Source organism: Adelges cooleyi, unplaced genomic scaffold (genome assembly GCF_023614345.1).
Source record: "Adelges cooleyi isolate 19-005CV unplaced genomic scaffold, UGA_ACOO_1.1 ACOO_flye_CR_arks_rails_tigmint_CR_PRNA_24, whole genome shotgun sequence".
NCBI lineage: Eukaryota > Metazoa > Arthropoda > Insecta > Hemiptera > Adelgidae > Adelges > Adelges cooleyi.
Window position 1 is genome coordinate 356161 of NW_026095904.1, and position 19327 is coordinate 375487.

The window sequence follows — 19327 nt, forward strand, 5'->3', positions numbered from 1 at the left end:
AGTCAAATAGCAGTTATGGTTTTTGAAGACTGAGTTGTGAATTTTCGAAAAAAATGTATTTTATTTTTCTAATTCTATGGAAACCAGTGTACTGCTTTAATGTATTTTTGCATAAGCTAACATAATATTGTATGTGCTACGCAAAGAAATCTAATGTATAACAACATATTCTTCTATTATGATGACGCTTTCATTAATACAGGGTATTCTACCAGAATTTAATACATGAAATATCTTATAAAATAGAATTTGTTTTCGTCAATACCACTATGAAAAACATAGCATTATTGTAAAATTACAACCAAGGGAAAGAGACACAGTGAAAATGTGTTGGTATGAAGTAGGTTACTATCAAGTAGGTAGTATTAATGGAGTGAGTGATATCTCTACAGGACCGGAGCTTTGGTAACAGTCCTATCGGATGTTGACCGATATAAGCTGGCAATAACAGCGATTCAAGAAGTGAGATGGACGGGTACATGAAACATTAAAACAGAAAAACAAGTCCCCACCCTTATTGTACTGACTTATTGCTTTATGCATATTAAGAAATTAATACAACATATCATATGACGTTTTTAGTAATACAGTGTCTCACAAGAATTTCATATTTTTATATGTTTTAAAATTGAGATTTTTTTTTCAATACCGCTACAAAAAACAAAACACCTTTAGTGTAAAATTACAAACTAGGGAAAGTGACAGATTGGAAATTTGTTGGTATTGAGTAGGGGTTAAAGCGGTTATTTATATAGTTAAGTGTTTTTTCAATTCTTAATACTTCTTAATTCTTTATAATTTTGTTTTTTACTATACCTTTCCGCTAATATTTCTTTAAGTTGTTTCTAGACAAAATATCATTGAGGGTTCCAAATCACAAACACTAGCTCGTTGCGATTCCGATTGTCATATTGTCCGATTGTTTTTTGATTTGGATCCATGATAATTTCATGACAATATTAATAGCTGATTTAGTAAAAATAGGACGATAAATAAATAGTTATTAGAAATGACAACCAGTTAAAACAATAGCTAAAAGCACTTTATTTATTTGACATAATTTTTTGTTTTGATGATATTAAAATAAAACAGTTTTTGGGTAAACAATGATAATTTTTCACAATAATTAAAAATGGGTTGTGTTAACATGAGAGGTCACAAAATTATAACTACATAACGTGATAAAACGTACATATCACTTACATTATTTCTTATACAATTTAACATTTTGATAAAATTAACAGAAATATAAATTTAAAAATAACATTATACAATTAATTATACGAATAGACCTTTGTTTTTAGAAAAACGATTAAAAGAACCTATTACTTGAAAATCAGTAGCAATAAATGTACGTTGTACAAATCTACTAAATGTGAAAAAACTTAATTGACTCTCAAGTACCTCATAAGATTTATTTAAATTAACATCACCTGTATCCCAAAAGGAATTCTTAGATTCTAACATCGTATACCTATCGTCAAAATACTTTTGGGTGAACTTGTCAGTAGAAATGTTGTCGTCGCCAAGTTTAAAATACTTCGAATTTATTTTTATTAGTTTTTCCAAAACAGTATTTTCGAGCTCTTTATTTTTTTCTACATCGGCTAAATCGGCTAACATGAATTCGGATGATGGATTGAAGAATTTATCAATAAATCTTAGTTCTTCATCTTCTTTCATATTAAAAAACCTAATAATTTCTTTAAAATGGTCATATATTTTCGTGCTGCACGCCTTTATCCAACGGATGGCCGAATCTTGCGTCTTCCATTGTGCCTTAATTCTCAGTTTTAGTGGTGATGTTGTAGATGGCAAGTATAAAGCAACCTCACGTACGTATTTCCACGAGTTAACGAACAAAACATATTTGATAACCTTCATGAAAATACCGTGACACTCAGCAATGTCATTGGTCAGTGCATCAAAAGATTCGATTTTACCACTTCCGGAGCAGGTATCTGTTATTAGACGAATTGTACCTTCTTGTTCCGTTTTGTCAGTGATTTCTGCGAAGTCCGTTAATAATTGGTGTAAGACACGGTAGTCATGAAGTTCACGATTCAAACGCAAATGATTAAACGTGAAATATGATCTACAATTATCGATGGTCACATTGTTATGTATTTGAGTTATTTGACTGTAGGTTATGGTCTTAAGATCGACCAAAGCGTTTTTGATTACCTCGTGCGATAAAATTGGATGAGCATGGATTGCTTTCAGCGATTCAGAATAAAAAGAACCAGCGCATTGGTCGTTAAACTCGTTATTACCTTTGTCATCGTTGTTATCTTTAATAGTGCAGTGTCGTTCAGTGAATTGTGTAAGTCGTACGTAAACGATATCGTGATCGAGCAATAAACGGGATCGTTTATCGTCATCGTTTAGTAAATTATGGTTTTTAATGAGTGAGTTTAAATTGCTCGAATACATGTACATACGCCATAATTGATCCATAGAATCTATCTTACCGAAATTGTATAGAACGTTTAACATATTGACCACTTGGCGTTCGAAAAACGATACAGGTTCGTTCTCCTCGTTGACAAGTACATTTAACGCATCCTTACCTTCTGTGTTCAGCAAAGGCCTGATCAAATTCATATAATGACTGCAATGGAACACAAAACTACACAGGAGATTTTCGTAAACATCATCTATCCGTGTTGAAATTTTCTTCAGATCTTTATGTCTTTTCATTAATAGATTGTAAGAGTATCCCGTATTTAAGTTTATTAACTTTTTATAGTGACTATCCGATTTGGTCTCGGCATATTTTTGACGGACACACGAATCGCTGTATGGCCAAAACCCCGCTGTTACTACAATCAGCAACACTAATGGCCAAGAGAACAACATGACTTTGTTTAGTTTTTAAATAATTTAGTATTACACGCAAAATATGAAAAAAATAACTGTTTAATTGCAAGTCAATCGGCAATCGTGGTTTTTGCAGTATTGAGTTCTGTATTTTTGTTTTTTAGCCGTACGAAAAATAGCCCCGTATCAAATGATTTTCGTACAATATATTGCTATCGTATATATTTTAAAATTTGTGCAAATAATTTTGTTTTCGTCAATGCCACTATGAAAAACATAGCATTATTGTAAAATTACAACCAAGGGAAAGAGACACAGTGAAAATGTGTTGGTATGAAGTAGGTTACTATCAAGTAGGTAGTATTAATGGAGTGAGTGATATCTCTACAGGACCGGAGCTTTGGCAACAGCCCTATCGGATGTTGACCGATATGAGCTGGCAATAACAGCGATTCAAGAAGTGAGATGGACGGGTACATGAAACATTAAAACAGAAAAACAAGTCCCCACCCTTATTGTACTGACTTATTGCTTTATGCATATTAAGAAATTAATACAACATATCATCTCAAAAACTAAATGTCTTATTAAAAAGCTAAAAATAAGAAGTATGTTGATATATGAATGACTGTTTGCTATTCGTACAAAAGCTAACGATTTAATATTTATACATCTTAATTGCTGATCGTATCGTGCTGGCTGTTTTTATAGCGAAAAATATGTTTAAAAAAATTGTCTTGATTGTTTTTAGGAAAAAAATTTGAAATTTTATGTCGCATAGAATAATTTCGTAATAGTCGGCTCTTCGCCTCTTCCATGGTGATAGTACGCTATTCGTTTTGTATATACTGACAACCGTTTCCGTTGTTTCATTCGTATAAGAAAAATATTATTTTTTAATTATTTTTCCACTTTTTTCTGTGATTTTTATACCCCTGATGGAAATGGAAATGTTATGATTAATTTTGTTGTTCACTATTCTCAGTATTTTAATATTACAAGTAACTGTAAATTAAAAATTACGATATCACTCGATGATATTTATTCTCTGTATGATAATGTATAAGTATATTATATTGGATCACTAACAATAATTATAATGATACGTTTACTATTCAATAAGTGTTGAGGTAGCCTAAAAACAGGGATTGATTTGTCCATAATGCATACTTATAATTATTATAAATGATCAGAACTAAAAAGGTTCAACTAATGATTATTTTTTTTTATACATCTGACAATTTTGTTCACCGGTTAAGTTGCATAAAAATCTCTAATCTAATAAAACATGAGTATTTAAAGGACCCTAAAATTAAAGAAATTCGTTTCAAATTAATAATGACGGTATTTCTTTTTTATTTCTTAAAAGTCTTCTCAATGTTGGAGTATATTGTACACTTTATATTATAGTAGGTAAGATTTCTGCTCCAATTATTGTTTAGAAATGTATCATTGATAACATATGAAACATTTATGGCGGGCTGCGAATGCATAAACGTTCAGTAAAGATTTAATGAACCAATATATATTCAGTGGCATTAAAACACAATTTAGTTGCCTGTGATTGGTCTATTAATATTTAATAAACCATTAAAATAATTAACTTTTAATGCAACTTGGCATCCTACTTTTAAAATTTAAATAATATAAATAATAGCTCTATAATTGTCAGTTAAAGGATTCTCAAGAATACTTGAGTAACCATGTGTAACCATAGCGTTTACCAATTGACAGTTTCTTTTTGTATATAACACAATAATGAGGCAATTGTTAATATGACTAAGATTCAACTTTAAACATCTCTGTTGCTATAATAGGTGAAAATTCAATATTTGTTTTTGATTCAGAATTTTAAAAAAACAATTTTATTGTCTCTTTTTATTTATTTTTTGTACACATTGATAAAGTAAACTGTAAAAATTTTACTCATGTTGGTTGTTCAAATTCTGATGTAAACATTTAATTAATATAAAAAAAAAACGTTAATAGCTATTACCTAATTATATTATACTTAGTTGCGGTTGATACTAAAGTGGCAAAATATTATATATTTATGTTGTGTTGATATGCATTAAGTCGAACCAAAAAATATAAATTAATTATGAAGTTTTAAAAAATCAAAACAATATGTATAAGTCCTTAATATTTTCAAAAAAAAGAGTACAGTTTCATGTACTTAAAGTTTGGTTAAAGACACTAGGACATGCATCAAAAAAGAGTTCTGTCCTTCAAAAAAGTATACTGTCGTATAGTTTATTAGTTCTCAGTTAGGTTACCTAGTCGGGCAACGCCGGGTTGGTACAGCTTGTACTCAATAAAAAAAATGTTTGTTATAATGGAACAGGTTCAATTACCAGTATACACTTTCTAAAACCTTTATTTCATAGTTTGTGAATTTTATTTTTAAAATAATTCCAAATAAATAGTTAATACTTATCTGTACTTACTACAGTAGTTATGTATACAATTCAACGAAATAAGTTTCAGTTAACATTTTTTTAAAACAATTTTATACCCAATAAAAATAAATGTAAAGTTGATAAAAGTCGTATAAATAACATCGAAGCGTATATTAGTAATTAGTACTAATACATTATATAATACAAACTGATTTTACAAGTACATTTTTTTTTACAGAAATTTTGTTTGAGATTTCCTTGTTAAACGGAGTAATTACTCAAAGTACTTCTATTATTTTAAAACAATTTCAACACTGTCTAAAACTGATTAAAAAACAATATATAACTTGTTCAAAACTATCGGGTAAGGCCAACACATATTAAACTAAATTAAATATCCCCTCTTAAAACGACCAAGAAAATGCTAATAATTGTCAAAAAACTTAAGTATATTATTAGAAATCTATTAATGTTCGCTATTAAACATGGATATTCTCAAAATAGTTAACCGAAAATATTACTTATACTATATTATTTTATTGTTATCTATGGTAACTTATTATGTGGGAATAAGTATGACATAACGAGTACAAACTGTGGATGAAAAATCGGTTCTACAAAATATTGTCTATCAGCGGTTATGGCATCTCCCCATTACACTTATATAAAGGTTTTTGCAGTACTAAATTGTATATTATGTTCGGTAAAAATAATTTTTTTTTTTTTTAGTTCTACGAAGAAACGATATTTGTTTGTTGTTGAGTTTTCTAACAGTATACTGCTTTAATGTGTTTCAGCAATAGTTTAAATAATATTTTATGGGCTGTGCAAAGAAACTAAAATACAAACAACATGTTTTTCGATGGTCGTTTAGTTTCAATCGAAACAGGGTGTCCCGCCAGGATTTAACAATACATTCTTGAATTTAGATTGAGAAACTTTAGCCTAATATATTATGCACAAGATATGTTTTATCGAACAATTTTATCCAGTTTTAGAATAGAAACAATTGAACTTAATATAGTTTATATTGAAGAATAAGAGCGGATTAGTAGATCGAATGGATAAATGATAACGCTTGTCACAACTATTACTATTAATGTCACAACAATATTCACAACTATTGATTAGACTTCTCTAATGAAACTGATTCACTTTTTCGCGAATTATCGTCAGTTTAAAAAAAAAATCATAAAAACAATCAATAATTGGTTGCTATAAATGACAATCAGTCCAAATAGTAAATAACAATGTATTATAATATTAACAACTTTTATTGATTTGATTTAGTCACATTATTCAGTAGATGCACACACATTTGAAATTAGCATTAAATTTTACAATTTAAATATATAAAGCAAAATTATAACAGTAAAATTATTAAAATGTATCATTTTGTAATAGTATGTAAATTAATAGAGACACTTGTGTTCCGCAAAGCGATCAAATGAACTGATTACTTCAAAGTCTATACCACTAAATACTTTTTTTACCTCCCAATTAAATACAAAGAGACTTAATTGATTCTCAAATACAAAAAACGTTTTCCAAAAGTCGTTATCTCCCATTCCACCAATCGTCCACAACTTCCGCCATAACATTCGAGACCTTTTCTTAAAGTATTTTTTGTTAAATTCAGCGGTAGAAAAGTTACTTTCGTCAAATTTTAAACTTACTGAATTGACATTTTTCAGTATAGTCAAAATATCATTTCCAACTTCTTTGTTTTTTTCTACATCGGCCAATTTAGATGCATATGACGGAGTTTTGAACAGTTCAGCAATGAATTTCAATTCTTCGTCTATTTTTAAGTTTAAAAACTTGACAACTTTACTAAAATTGTCATAAATTACACCGCTGTACCTTGTCATCGCAGCGATGGTAGAATCTTTAGTCAAAAATTTTTCGTTGTTTTTTTGGTTTTTAGAAGGTAAGTACATAGCAATTTCAAATACGTATTTCCACGTGGTGTAAATGATCATATATTTCATAAAATTCAAGAAAATCCCGTGACAATTAGCGACGTCGTTCGTCAGTGTGTCATAAGATTTCATGTCAAAATTTGTAGAACAAGGTCCCCTTATTCGACGGAATGTACGTTGTCGTTCTGACGCGTTGGTGATTTCACCATAGTCTATCAATAAATTTCTGAAAACAACTGATTGATCAATTTCAGGTTTCAATCGCAAATGGTTAAATCTAAAATAAAATTTACAATCATCGATTTTCATGTAATTAGATAATTTAGAGATTCTATTGTCAATTGTAGTCCTGAACTTGACTACAGAGTCTTTGATAACATTTTGCGATATTATTGGATCAGCGCGCATTTTTTCCAGATATTTAAAATAAACAGTACCAACGTATTGATCGTTATAGTCGTTATTATTATCTTTAAAAGTGCAATGACGTTTAGTGAATTGTGTAAGTCGGCTGTAAACTGTTTCGTGCTCGTACAACCAACGGTTTCGTTCACTTTCTACCTTTACAATAGTGTTTTTGTCTAGCGCGTTAAAACTGCTCGAATACATGTACACGAGCCATAAGCAATCCACAGAATCGATCTTACCGAAATTGTATAGAACGTTTAACATATCTACAACATTGTCTTCGAATAAAAACACGGCGTGTTCCTCCTCAGTATTAAGTTCCTCTAATGCATCCTTACCTTCTGCGGTTAACAGAGGTTTGATTAAATTCATATAATGACCACAGTTGAACACGTAACTGCACAGGAGTTTTCCATAAACATCATCAATCGCTACCGCCACGTTCCGTGTTGAATTACTCTTGATTTTATTATAGCTGTTTCCCAAACCGTCATGAGAATATCCCGTGTCTATGTCAAGTAATTTCATATAGTGATTTTCTGTTTTTTTCCCGGCAAATTTTTGACGGATACATGAACCGCCAAAAACATAATGCCAAAAGCATACCGTTAACACATATAGCAAAACTAATGGCCGAAAATTTGACATGGCCTCAAATTACAAGCAAATAATTCACGTATAATATGATAAGACTTGCAAACTGGAAGTCACACAACAGTTGTGGTTTTTGCAGTACTTACTAAATTGTGTATATTGGGGATACAATTTTATTTTATTTGGCTATCTGTACAAAAAAACGGACACACAAAAACATATTGTTTTTAAATATTTGTTTGTTCATAAGTATTTGCATAAGTAATACTGCTATTCAATGTGTTTTTGCACTAGTTTAAATACAATTGTACGCAAAGAAACCAATGTACAACCACATGTTTTTCGACGATCTGGTCGCTTTTATCAAATAGAGGATGTTTAATCTGAAGACTGAAATTAATATAACCTTTTGAATTTAGATTAAAAACATTTTATAATATTTTTGTACAAATGTATTTTATCAAACTAAGTCATTATAATTAGTTTAAGAGTAGGAACAACTGAACTTTATATAATTTATATGACATGGTAAGAGCGAATAGAATCAGCAGATAGAATCTATATTTGTAAACACTCGCTGCACTTCTTCTGAGCCCTCGCACACACATTTATCACTATCAAACAATAAGCACGTGAAAGACATTTATTCATAATTGGTTTATTTTTATCCGTTACCGATTCAGAGAAAAACAATAAATTGGAAAATCATTTTTGATCTGTTAAATCTATGGTTGATATATTTTATTAGTACTTAAATTTTAATGCTTAGCCCACAACAATAATGCTGGGTTTCAAATTATTTTTATTTTTTCTTTTGTTATATGGCGTCCCCGAATTACTTCTAAAAACATATAACGACTGCATACGAACTCCTACGCGAAAGACCGTTTTACCTTACCAAACAGATTTCTGTAACTGATCTGTTGGGTCATATAATGGAAAAACTCGATTTTTCTGAATATTTAATAAATACGTTTCCTAAAATTGCACTGACAATATTTTACACGTTTTGTCGAATGCTCACAAATTGATCAATATTTATATATATATATATTGTTATTATTTTAAAAGTACCTAAATTTTACTCATTTTGTCAAAAAAAAAAAAATTTATAAGATGGGCCTCAAATTATAATTTTCTGTTTGTTACACGAATGACCTTTTTATCCAACCATTATCAGACGTCTGTTCTATCCATAAACAAGTAATTAAGCTGCTGGGTCTTACAATAAGGCAATTAAAAGAATCCATACAAGTAGAACAAATATGTGAATATGATATTTCAGTTATTAATTCCTGATGGGATACCCCGTATCGATAAAAGCGCCATCATGATAAAAAAAATGTGGTTTTACATTTGTTTATTCATACAATCGATAAGATATTGTTTAAAGTATTCTAAGTGTACACTACAAAACGGTTTATAGTAAATAAAAAATTCAACACCAACCACTAATTCATAAAAAAAAAACCCGTAAATTGGTACCTAATCCTACAGAAAATATTTATTTAATTCATTTTTGAGACTTTTCAACTAGTTTTTTAGAACGTCTTTTTGTAAATTGTGAAATGTGTCCTAAGGGCGTCAAATGGGGTTTCATGTGTCGACTCCATCTGCTGATCCACTATTACCCTTTAATATTAACAATTTAAGTTCAAGTATTCCTATTCTTAGGCTACTATCATGTATTCGTTTTTTCGTACAACTAGAAAAATAAAATACAATATTTTTCCTAATTATTCAATTTACAATGTAGTACTGCAATAACCACAACTGATGTGTGACACCCAGTTAGTAAGTTATACCATTTATATTGTATGTGTCCATTAGTTTTGCTGATTGTATTAATGGTGTTTTATTTTGCAATTCGTAACAACATGTTGTGACTGACTTAAAACATTTTTTGTTTTTTTTCTGTACAATAATATCCAAACACAAAAATCGTATCCACCCTAATAATAAAAACTCATTTTTATGCACATTGTGAACATTGATTACAACGGTATTATCGACATTTGTTTTCCTATCATTACAGTTTAGCGTCGAAGCGTTTACTTGAAAGTGATTTTAACAGCTTAAATTAGAATAATTCAATTATGACACACATCACACGTATGTGACATACCCCCACTGTTATTTTCTTTATGATGCATGGCCTATCCACATCATGTGTTAATCCTGAAAAATTAATATTGTTTATAACTTAAATATTAAGTACTAGAAACGTTGTATTGTACTGTCTTACAGACTAAATTTTAAGAGGTATTATTTAAGGCAAGCTAATTTCATATTCCGAACACTGTGCGCTTTATCGTAGCCTACATAGCACCATCGCCATAAGCACCATTTTTTTTTTAGCTACCGTCGTTACTATTCAATAAACAAACCTATTTATTTAGTAATACAAACACATTGTTATTTTTTTTATTATTAAAATTTGCATATTTCATATTTTACATATCTAAGTAGGACAAAAATTACATCAAATAAACGTTTCAATGTGAATCTGTAGATTGTAACTTATTGAATTGATAAAAGCATTAAAATAGTATGTAATAACGGGATTAATTTGTATTGTTGATATTAAGGTGGATGCTTCTAGAATTGATTGTCTGCGTGTGGACTCAATTTTTTTCATTTACAAAACGAATATTACCTATCCAGTTTAAACAAAAATTAATATGTCTGAATTTATTTAATTTGTGCTTCGTTGTAGATAATATTTCGCGCAAAAAACCAACAGACACGCACACATTATTTGCATTTGACAGTTATTATAACGCTGAGGAACAATGATTTTGTTGTACGGTATAAAATAGGAGTAGGTGTCCCACTATAAATCAGTTTGATTTGCATACTTAAAATCTAATTACTACACTTAAAATAGAGATTATAAATCAATAAAAACACAGTTTCAATAAACACACTTGTTATTACATTTGTTTAATACATTTAAACTAGTAAATAAAGAAAAAATTGTTATAATATATTTTACCTATTGCAAAAAAAAAAAAAAATATGTTTAGACCGAATTATTCCTCACGAGTTATAATAGCATAACACGTTAACATATTTAATGTATTTTATTACAATGATTATATTAAAAAAAAAATGTAATTATATATTAATTGTTATTTTATTTGAGTTTTCTCGTAACAGAACTTACTGATCTGAGTCACTTGGAGAAGGAGTAGTATAAGTCATTTTGTTTGTTTCCGCGTTATAATGAAAACCAAGCTGGAGGAAGTGATTGTTTATGTATGTTATGTACACATCCAATCTTTTTACATAGAAATCATATCGGTTACATATAGTGTTTCTCTCTGGGTATTCAGCCTTTAATTTGTCTATTACATCGCCGTAGGAACGGAGTTTTGGCGAACAGTTCAAGTCCAAAAAGTTCCCTAAGGAAATAGGAAGACCCGTGGATTGTCTTGTGTCATTTGGTTCCCCGCCACTGCAATTGCTACTAGGGCCATATGTCACGAGAAAACGGTGAATCGATGAAAGAATCGCGTAATAAGGACTTGGGACTATACTTTCATCAGAAGAATGTATTAGCTCAAGTGTGCGCAACAGTTTTAATATTGTTAGATCGGCATTTTTAAGACTAGCTTTGAGTATACTCCAACAATCGTCGGCGACGAACTTTTGTTTTATACTTTCACACTCATCGCCTGTATGAAGTGTTAACCAGAGGAAGTGATACAATATATTTCCATAACCGCATCCCATTATGTAAGGAAACAATTTCAATTTACCGATTGGACTGAAAGTGTTAGTTTTGCTAGTAATAACATTCTTACTTATCCAGCCCAGTTCGTAGCGGAGCGACACGAACCGCATTTCATTCCAATGTTCCTCACTGCAAATATAGTTGACATGATTCGCTAGTTCATCAGAGAGTGCGCCATTACTCCTCGTCTCGTGTTTCATGCATATAAAGATTAATGTAATTAAAAACTTAACGACAAAATGTTCTTCCATGTTCAATAGTGTAGACATCAAAATTTTTACTTAACAAAATGAATATGATCTGCTTGTTATAGAACAAAAACCAAAATGTCGATATTATATAGATTTGTGCCACGTAGCGTGTAAGTTTAATCCGCGAAATAACAGACACGCACACTTGTTTGCCTAAGACAGTTGTTTTAATTAAAACGTCAAATTTCATACTGCTATAAATTTAATGAAGACAAGAAACACAATTATCGTTTGTACGCACAAATTAGATAAAAATTTAAAATTAAATAAATAAATGAATATAAAACTTTTTTAAAAACATGCTTTTCTAAAAAATAATAAAAAAGTGAACTAAAAAGGAAAAAATAATTTTACCACAGGAACAATTTATCAATTAATAGTAGCAAATTTTTTTTAAAACGTCAATTAATTTGAAAACAACCGAAAGTTAACTAGAATTTATTTAAAATGTTAAAGATCTTTATTTTTTGTCTAAAAAGAAAAGCGTGGGCCCTATTCAACAAAGTCCCTAATAAATTTACCAGATATTTTTTTATTTTTTAAGTTTTTGGAAATTTAAATTGAGTTTAATTTTAGTGTGTGACACATACATTTCATAATAGAAGTTGGGGCATGATTGAAAAATTATTGTTAACAAAAGTCTGATGGTAACTACTCTAGTTAAAAATGTTAAAACTATACTACACTGACTATGAGTTCATAATTTAATTTTGTTCATAGAGTACAGTTTATCATTAAACGGAGAAAAGGAAACTTAGTAGGTACTAATCGGTACAAATATTTTTGTCATTTATTTTTTTCTTCATACTACTGTATAACATTATGGAAGTAAATAATAATTTTATTTTTTTAAATATTATTATTTTATGTTCAACAACATAAAATTAAATAAGATCATGTTATAATTGATCAAATATACCTAATTATTTCATTTTTTATCAAGTCCTAAAGTAAGACACAATGGAAAAGGCCAATATACAGTGTGTCCCACAAGGACCTGACCAATGAAATAACTTTAAGTTATTTTATATTGAGTTTTTTTTTAAATTAATTTATACTCATTTGAGCAATAATCACTACATTTTGTATTACTCTTAACGGTTTTACCTTTTTAAAATATGTTTTATTTTTTTTGTTGCTATAATTTTATTGAATTTAAGATTTTAAGTCGTTTTATTAAGAATAATTTGCTGCACACGTTGGCTGGTCGACAACTAGTTTTGCTATTAAAGTAAATATAGTAGGGAGTGTATTATTTTATGGTAAAGGGTTTAAAATATCAATTTCTTTACTTTTAAAGTTATTTAAGTTTGAAGTGTAGGACAGAAGGTGTTTTAATTTTTAACAGGAAATTATCCAAAACTGGTTATCGACCAGTCAAAATTCTCAGTAAATTATTCTCATCTTGAATTTTTTTTAAAAATAATTAAAAAAATGAAAACCGTTAATAGTAGTACAAACCATGATGTATAATAATAATAATAAATCGCCAGTACAGTAAAGTTGGGGTATTCTGTGGTTGGAGCATAGTGGGGTAGGGGCATAATGGGGACGGGAATGGCACATGTTTAGAGTAATTATTACAACTGAAAGTGATAAAATCACTTTGTGAAAATTTAAAATTTAAATTTCGTATGGTTTTTCCAAATTTTACGGGTAGAGGTAAGGTTAGTTAAGGCGAGTTTGAACTTATTTAACTTATACCCACCTCCCCCTCAAGTACCAACTGGATAAAATGTTTGATTTAAATAGTTACTACTTAAAGAAATTGGTCATGTGTTAAAAAAGTTAGTGCACACAGACACAAAAACAAACCTGCATTATAGTAAATCTAATAGCCTATCAGCTTCGCTTCGATTTAACTTTAACCCCCGACACATATTATTCATTTATTCATACATAGATCATGTTTGTATACATCTGAAATACAATGTTGTACAGTGTTATTTTTCTAGCTACATTAAAAATGAATCGTAAGAACAGATGTTATTAGAATGATTGGCTACAGTAAAAAAAACAGGAAAGCATGTATTTACATGTTGTGTACTGAAACATAAAGCACAAGCCATAAATGATTTTTATACGCAATAATAATTCAAAATGAGCAAAATATATTTTAGCTTCGAAGCGGAGCAGCGATGCTATTGGTTTTACAACGATGTGGGCTTTATTTGTATTTGTATACACTGTACATTTTTTGATACTGGACCAATTCCTTTGTGTAGCAATTCATAATTCATGTTTGTATACACGTACTTCTGAAACACAATGTTAACAGAACAGAACAGATGTTATTAGAATGGTTGGCTACAGTAAAAAAACATGCAAGCTGTTATATATACTTAATGCTAACAAATGTTCAGTGCTGTTCCTGATTTTTAATTGTCTAGTTGTTTCTTAGTGTTCAGGTATTTCACAATAGATAAACGAAAAATGATTTGGAAAATTGTATTTTTGTTGATGTGTTTTAACGTTTTAGTGGACGCTGGTGGATGTTGTGAACCAGGTGGTACATTGGTAAATATAATCGATTATTGTCTCTTAATTTTTTTTTTTTAGTAGGTACAAAGTATAATTTATGTTTTTCATAACTCCACAAAATGTTTTGCATTCTTGGAATAAAAAATTAAAGTAATTTTATCATAGTATACATATTTTCTCAGCAATTAAAAAATATAATTAAATTGCGGATGTAAATATACTTTATTGTACAACATTTTTAAATAGATAGTACTTTTCATACTGATTTCGGGAATGCAAAAATGAATGATCGCGCGCACTAAAGATAGTAAGTCTGCGTGGCATTTTATATTATGTCATCCCGCACCCCGCCTATCGTGGTAGATTTTTTTTTGCTACCTAAATGAATAGTCTATACTCATAACAATATATTTTAGTCTTCAAAAATGATAACTCCACAAAGCCTATAGAATACTGCACATAGTTCTGCATCGGAGTTAAAACATTTTTCTGGATTTTTGTGTAAAAAACTTCAAAAGTGGTCAAATTATATTACTTTTAAATTAAATAATAATAATAATAATAAATTAAATTTAATACTTTCAAATTATACAACTTAAAGGTCCTAAAATTACGGCTAAAAATCCCCAAAAACAAAAAAACTTCCACCCCTCTATGGGAAAGGAAAATGGGTATAATTTAAATTTGAGACTAATGACGTATGAGGGCATACGAAATAAATATTCCTTGTAAATTTCAACTAGATCCGACAATTTTTCTCGAAATTACAGCCAATGAAAGTTCTAACTGCGGCCGCGTCTGCGTCCGTTCATCGATACTGTTCATCTAAAAACGAAATATAGGGAAAATTATTCTCAGTATCTGGGATGGGGTTATTCGGTTATGCTCGGTGTCCTGGGTCGGTTACGTCTTCCAGCAAGTAGTTAGTTGTACCTGCGGCGTATTTCCATCAGAGTAATTCGGTATCTAACTATAAGATAGTGGCATGGAAACGCGTCTCCGAGTCAGCTATCTTAGCGGTAAAAATGACGGAACTGCTAGTCGTGCAGCATAATCTCCGGTAATTTTTCAAAGTGTTAGGGAGGTGGGGTAGTTAGAGGGGAGGTGCTGTTTTGGCAGGTCCGACATAAAATGCAATGTCTGGGGTTACGTTATGTATATATTTTGGAATTCCGATGGCAAAGTTCCGAAATCAGTACTAAAACGGACATGTTTGGGGCTGTATGCTAGAGTTATTTTGATTTAGACTGGGGGAGGACAATTGGTTCTTAACCGCAATATCGAAGGGATCGCCAACTCTACTAGACTTTGATTCTTACGTGTAAAAATTTTACGATTATTCCGGTACCGTGGCAATGTTTGTTTGTCGCTGTTCAGTTATCGACGGTTATTGTGTAGCCGGTAACATCTGCCGGTTTCTAGGTCAACGGCGTACCGTGTGCGTTTGGCCTAAGTTGCGGCAACGGTTCGTGTGGTGTGTAATGAGGTGGGCTGAAGTGGCGGTGTTTCCTATGCGCGATGGTTAGAGTTAAACATATCTGCGTGCTATAAGGGCCTTATGTGTTTGATTGCCTTATGTAAAAAACAGAAAAAACATTTTTGTTGGCACATAGATTAACTTATCGAAAAACTAAAATCACTACACCTACGTTGTAGATAAAGTTTTAGGGCTTAGATCTAAAAAATAGACTGAAGGTAATTTTAGAATGAGGCTATAACATATCACGCAGTTCGTATTCAAACTATTCATTTATCAAGGAAGAACAATAAAAGTAGAAAATTACACTTTAATTGAAATTATTCTCATAGTGTCTACAATCATCAGCATTATATCACTTTCAGTTGTAATAATTCATGTTAACCTCTGACCCATATATGATCCGTTCCCTCATGCACCAACCCCGCTGTTGTAATTGCTTCTTTTTTGTTACAGACGGACGAGGTTAGCGATGTGGATAATAATGTAATTGTTTTAAATTAATACATACCTAACTTTACTAAATTTTTAAATTAATACTATCTTGGATTTTTTAAAAAAGTAAATTAATTAAGGGGATTACATACGGTTGGTTTTTAAGGAGTTTTGAATAGGCAATAGTTAAGATAAAAGTGGTTTTAATAAATTTCGATCATGTCAATTAATTTACCGATTAATTTGAATAAGCTTCATGGTATTATTTTTAATTTAAATTATTTTGCCTGTGAGTAAAAAACATTTTAGTTAATATAACAAACATGTTTTGTTCCATCGCACAAGCTGAACCAGTGATTCAAAAAGTAATCTTATCTGAAAGCAGATTTGAATTCGTCATGAAGTTTACTTTACCAGTACTTATGATCACTGGTTCGGTCTGTGTAATAGAATAAAAATGATGTGTATTGACTGAAAAAGTCGACCGCATGCAATCCCCTTTATTGCAATAAAAAACGTGGTGCTTATAGCCCAAATGAATAAAAATTAATTTTCGAAACAATTTTTTTTTAAATATTCACTAGGAGAAAAGTTATTTTATTTGTCTTGTCTTTTGTGGGACACAATTTTTTTTTAAATATTCACTAGGAGAAAAGTTATTTTACTTGTCTTATCTTTTGTGGGACACCCTGTATATTATTTTAAAATTGATACATACTTTACTTTAAACGATTAAATGCAAAACTATTTGTATAATAAATAAATTCTGTTATGAATAAGTACTTATAAATTTATTCTCGTTAAGAGATTATGCAGACTGTAAAATATTTTTTATCTGTCCGCACTTAGTCAGTATTTGTTTTTTTAAATTCATTACCGTATAATAATTTTTAGACCGAAGTACCGCAACCGTATGAAACAATTGCACAATGGCTAGAAGTCTTAAAAGAACAGGGCTATATAGATTGGACTAAATTGGCGAAAACACCTAGGAATAATCAAATAGTAATTTTTGTACAAAATACATCATTCAAAAACGTGTTTAACCGTTATTATTTTTGAAGGAAAATGCAAGGGCCGGATTAGCTTATAGTAGATGTCCATCTACTATCTTGGGAGATCTTCTTGAGAGCAGTAAACAAATTAACTGGCCTCCTGAATTAGCTTCAGCTATAACTAGATTTGAACGAAGTGTTTTAAGAACCTATACATATAGACGTATTCCAAAAACACAAGCAGTATTCTTGGCCCCTTCTGAAAACCAAGGAGTGCCCGAGTCAGGACTTTTACTTATTTTTGATAAACTCGAAGGAACTGAGGATAATAATTAAAATCGACGCGGTGGAAATTAATTTCACCGGCTCGAAAAACCAAAAGTTTTAAAAAATATATAAATAATTATTATAATTAAAATTATAAAATAATTAAATTTTAGTTGATTTACGAATGATTTTGTAAACGTTATTTTTCCACATACCTATTACATAAATCGTACTACGCTTATCTAAAACTTTTATTTGTTTTTGCTGACGGAATTAAATAAAATGAGTGTATTATATTGATCTAAGCATTGATTTAACAAAGCTATAATATCCCTTTCTCTATTTTATTTTTACTGTTCGGTGTTTAGAATGTTCTAAATTACTTTTTATAATGTGGCGATTTATTTGCTCGCATCGTTCAAAACCATCGTTCGTTCTATACACATTGGTAAAAAGTGCGACTATGGACATGTGCTAGAAGTCTGAGAGAATTAAAGGTAGTTGTTTTTTGTTAAATGCAAATATTAAAAAGCCAGTACAGTGGGGTCGGGGCATAGTGGGGACAAAGAGGTCACAGGTCTACAGATTTTATTATAACTGAAAGTGATAAAATCACTTATAAATAAACGCTTCGATGCGAATCTGAGGACAGTATGTTCAAACCAGGAATAGCGATTTAGAAGATATCGTGGAACCAGCAATAATGTACTTTCTATAATCACTCGGTAGTCGTTTTTTTTACAGTATTGAGTTGTGCATTTTATTTTTCTAGTCGTACCAAAAAAAGCAACGTACCAAACTTGTTGTCGTACAGTATACTTCAATCAAAGATATTTTAGCAAATAATGGAAAATAACATACTGCTTTTGATGATCATGTGAGCGACACACGCCTAAATATACAAAATGTATTGTATTAAAAAAAATGCATTGTAGTCGGCGCACGAATCGCCTTTTTGCCAAAACCCTACTGTTAATGCAATTAGAAACTCCAATGGCCAAGAAAGCGACATGACCTCGTTTAAACTTTAAATAATTTAGTGTTACTGGTATAATATGACAAACTTAGCTAACAGGAAGTCACACAAGAGTTTGGAGTACCAAGTTGTGTATTATCGAGAAAATTGCATTTTTATTTTTTCTAGATGGATAATAGGTTTCCACGGGTTACTAATTTTCCAATCGTCTTCTCCATTAAAATGTTAGGGGGGCTTTTCAATTTCTATTGCCAATTTTAAAACATTCATTTCCCGAATTTAGTCTCTTTGCCTAGTATTTTTGCTTTGTCAAACTGGATAGTATGTCCGGAGTTTACTGCAGATTTGTCTTTCATTTTATAGTCGACATCTCTTTATTTTGGGAAAAGGCAGGCACAAATGCCAATATGGCGATCCCCATTGGTCGAGATAACACGGTATCAATTAGTCGGTACGCATAAATAGTCGTGACTATCATCGCCCTGAAGATGAACTCTGTAAAGAGTCCAAAACGTCGACTTAAAAATAGTGACATTGATATATCTGAAACTCATCCGCATGATATT

At 30.4% G+C, this 19327-nt stretch overlaps 1 protein-coding gene across 1 annotated transcript; it reads left to right on the top strand.

Annotated features, from left to right (window-relative positions):
• The first annotated feature begins 14563 nt into the window (after window positions 1-14563).
• LOC126836323 (E3 ubiquitin-protein ligase NRDP1-like) lies at window positions 14564-17854 on the top strand. Its single transcript, XM_050569554.1, has 4 exons — window positions 14564-14647; window positions 16545-16574; window positions 17418-17528; window positions 17588-17854. Exons 1-4 carry the CDS (start codon window positions 14564-14566, stop codon window positions 17852-17854), a joined length of 492 nt encoding a protein of 163 aa, XP_050425511.1.
• The last annotated feature ends 1473 nt before the right edge of the window (window positions 17855-19327 follow it).